This window comes from Diaporthe amygdali (genome assembly GCF_026229845.1).
Source record: "Diaporthe amygdali strain CAA958 chromosome Unknown NODE_131_length_3944_cov_99_448410, whole genome shotgun sequence".
Lineage (NCBI taxonomy): Eukaryota > Fungi > Ascomycota > Sordariomycetes > Diaporthales > Diaporthaceae > Diaporthe > Diaporthe amygdali.
In genome coordinates this window covers 1-3,944 of record NW_026517151.1, presented here as the reverse complement: position 1 = coordinate 3,944, position 3,944 = coordinate 1, and the positions used below count along the sequence as shown (strand labels likewise).

The window sequence follows — 3,944 nt, the reverse complement described above, 5'->3', positions numbered from 1 at the left end:
CCGCATGCATGCAAATTAGGATCTCGCGACACTACCCTCTGACACCCTGACAGGGATTGATCTTGGACACCTTGCTGGTCTCCTTCAGAATGCTCTTAGTCTCTTCCGGACTGTTAATCTCGCCGTCTTCATAGCGCGGGGAGGGATGACCAAAATATCCGTGGAATACGATTGGCGCACAGTTTCTTGTACAGTAAGTTATATATAGCTGCATACTAGTCACCCGTTCGGGCTGTGCTCGGTCAGAGTCTAAATTAGGCAGCTTGAATGACGAAATGAGAGCTTGATTTAGTCTCCACATGAATTTAATCACCTAGGCCCCAGATGCAGGCCCGATATGGGCATCGCGATGTCCGAGCTATGGATATTTGACTAGTCACCAAAGCCGTCAATGACTCTCTACTCGTCAAAGGTACATTTAATTTCCCTTGCCAACTCAGCTCTACCTTTTGCTATTGGCCGCATAACCTTTAATGTACCAACCGAATTCGCCTCCACCATGACCATCCTGGGCTGTACTTTATGTGTGGATGACTATGAACAAGTGTTGCGTAGCGTCTCGTCGTCTGGAATCGTTCAATAACCTCGTTCTAGTAATAATAACACGAGCGCCAACCCAGACAACAGCACATCTAGGCAACCATTCCCATCCAGGACGTCAAAGGGTTTTAACACCGTATGCCGGTTCGTGGTGACTGACCTCTGCATCAGTAGCTGCGACCAAAAGCATGAGCCGTTGGACATCATAACATATTTCATGCACATCAGTCCAGAGTTCGAAAACATTCTCTAATTTTTTCGATAAAGATTATTCTAGCATCCTCATGTCGAATTCTTCAATTCGCGTTGTGGATCTTCGTTCTGCTTCGTAAAATATTCTGGATGAATGTGTTCCCACGCCACCTGTTTCATCTCCTCGAGGGCTGTGGCTGAAAAATTGACACCTGAGTCTGTGCGCTAGGCACCGAAAATCTGGCCGGGGGCTGCGATCATTGCATCATGTGGAATAGGTAGAGATTAAGCCTCAGAGGTAGCCTAGCCGTTATAAGTTAGCGATGACGAAGACTCCTCCATAGTTGGGTGATCTTCAGGACCCAGAGCTGTATCTTTTCCTACCAAAACGAGACCACAAGACGGCACGAAGACGAGCTTCGCCGATATTAGAATTGCAGGCGAGGTGTTTTGATTCAGGGGGTTTGAGAGAGGTCCGCAACGCTAGCATCAACGTGGACATCTACAAAAACAAATAGGTCGATCAACATGCGTGGGTTCTTTCATGTTCTGGACATTGTGAAAGTTAGAACCAAAGAGCACTATGATGGAGGCCCGCCTGAGAGAAGGCCCGGAGATAGCTTGAGCTGCTGGGTCACCAGCATGGGTCTCGATCATGATCCATATCTAATGTGTATACACAGGCAGCCAGTGTCTAAACATCTTCCGTGATTTCTCGCACACGTTTTGGAACAGAGCCTGAACATCTTCAATGGATCCACCACAGTCAATCTGTACTGCGTTAGCCATAACCGAATGTTTGGCAAAGGACAACCTTACCCTCTTATGCGGATTTTCAGACAAGCGGTTAATGAGCTCCTCCTGGCCCTTACGGGAACCCTCAATTCTTCCGCGTATTCCAGCGGGGTTATCATCAAGTCGCCTGGATGTTTCAGCGCGGCTCAAGAGGCGTTCGTACTGAATCGTATCGGAGCACTCCATGACGACAGTACCGTATCGACGGGTGACCTGTCGATGCTTAGTTCGCATCTTGACCAGCCTGGGAATACATACCTGTGTCGCGCAAGCAGCTCTTTGGTTTTCTTTGAGTTTTCGATAATAGCCACTGGTGTACTGTATCGTAGTATTTATTATGATACTGTACAGTAACACTCACACGCACTACTCCCGCAGCTCTGGGTTTCCCTTCTATGATCGGTTCAATCACCTCAATGTCTGCGCCTGGTAGCTGAAGTAGTTAAGCAGAAGGCCCGCTCATCCTTGCCCAGATCCCCCTCTGCCGAGCCGGCACACTCGAAGGTCTGCTGAAATATAAATACGTCTAACAGCGAATACTGAACCGACATGCCCAAGATTCACCAAAGCCAATACCCGATGTAAGCACGCTGTCAGCGTTATCCCCGTCGAGGTGAAATTAACGACACTCTGCAGATGAAATTGCGTACGACCAAATATCGAAACTCAACACAAAAGTTTCCATCATGAAGGATTATCTCCCGGCGGTCACTGCTATCTCGCCCGCACTGCGGATCCCTCAGTCTCTGACCTCCAGCTTAAACAAGATTCTGAGTGAGATGTTTCTTATAGGAAACCGATATTCGTTACCAAATGTCGGCCACAACTCATCGTCACTCGAGGATAAGAGCGGAATCATCAATTATTTTTTTCTGGTTGGTTCAGGGGCCGGCGGAGAAGACGTTGGATGGGTCTGATTGCCTCCGTGGCTTCCACATGCGCCTAGCCAGAAGGCGATCGCCTGGAGCCCGCCAACCAGCATGAAGTACGACTGCCGAAGACTTGCCGGCTCGACGTGCGAGCCAGCCAAAGAGTCGGAACATATAAGATACGGTCATCACCACAGTGGAAAGCATTCATAGAGCTAAGGGCCAAGATCCTTCGTATGACTCACTGACCCACAGCACGGCTCTCCGCACCCAGAGAACGCACGAATGGGACAACTAAGAATAAAGACCAGTAGGAACTTTACGGTAGCTGGAGGGCGAAGATTCACAGTGCAAACGGACGTGTGGACCCTTACAATAGCAGTGATTACCACAATGTTACAGTATAAGTTTTTCAATAGTGCTCAATCTTGTTTCTCAAAATTTGCCATTCGCTAGCAGTCTACCTATTTTCGCTTATGCTTTTTGTCACGATTCCACTGGCTTAAAGCGCCCTGCATTTGGCGGGTAACCTTCGACTCTTTGCTGAGGATAACGGTCCGTGACTTGTTTCTTGTAATTTCGGTGTATACTTGGTCGGGCCTCATGACGCGCCCCTGTGTACTGATCAAATGATATGACCGGTCCGCCATCATCTTCATGAACGCCTCAACTTTTGGTTTCTCCATCGGCGTGGCATCACCGTATGGTATCAAGCGTTCGTCGCTCCAGACCATGACGAAGATCTTGGAAGGGCTCGGCGTCACAGTATCCTGCGATCTTTTAGTGCTTTTTCCGTCTATCAGTCGAGTGTTACTTACCGCCATTTCCGTATCATTTATGTCAGCCGTCAAATTTCCTTCTACCTCTTCGGTTGTACTGTACTCTACTGAAATCAGCTCTCCACCAGTTCTTTTTACCAACTTACCGCGCTGCTTATCCTTCAATCGTCGACAACACGCTGTTATGACGAGTCCACGCTCATTACTCACAATTCTTTTGTGGACAACATCCGTTGGCTACCGGAACTGAACGAGAGATGATGTTGCTTTCTCATGTAGTATTTGAATTGGGAATGAATACATCAAAGTTTCAGAGACATCAGGCGATAGCCATCACTGCATGTCTGTCGATTGTAAGTGTCACACAGTCAAGCCAGCGGCTACTTTGAAAAGTAGCCAGGGACTATGCTCCTGTCTCAGCGAGTCCCTCACCTTCAAGAGAAAAAAAAATCAATTGAAGTCTCAAGTCGGCGAAACGAGAACGTTGAATAGGACGAGTGCCGTGACATGATTTGGCGATGTGCGTGGAGAACTCTCATAGCTTCGAGATCTTTTCACCTCGCGCCAGGCGCATATGGCTCTGTGTGAAGGTGTCATTGGCTACAGAGGCACTCGTGCTTGCTTCTGAGGCAAGTGCAAAAGCGGCGATCGAGCCTGCCAGCCGGCCCTTCATACCTGGCGTGGCACACTTCATCATCTGCAGCGCCTCCTTCTGGGTGGCGTACCCAGTGCCACCGCCGACTGTGCCGACGGGAATTGAGGGAAAGTA

General features: G+C 48.7%; 1 protein-coding gene across 1 annotated transcript; it reads left to right on the top strand.

The window, feature by feature from the left end:
- Nucleotides 1–1,527: 1,527 nt before the first annotated feature.
- J7T55_005402 (uncharacterized protein) lies at nucleotides 1,528–2,694 on the top strand (the record flags this gene model as incomplete). Its single annotated transcript, XM_053136369.1, has 5 exons — nucleotides 1,528–1,742; nucleotides 2,086–2,108; nucleotides 2,164–2,402; nucleotides 2,474–2,580; nucleotides 2,652–2,694. The coding sequence occupies 5 exons, from the start codon at nucleotides 1,528–1,530 to the stop codon at nucleotides 2,692–2,694; spliced, it is 627 nt and encodes a 208-aa protein (XP_052986052.1).
- Nucleotides 2,695–3,944: the final 1,250 nt, after the last annotated feature.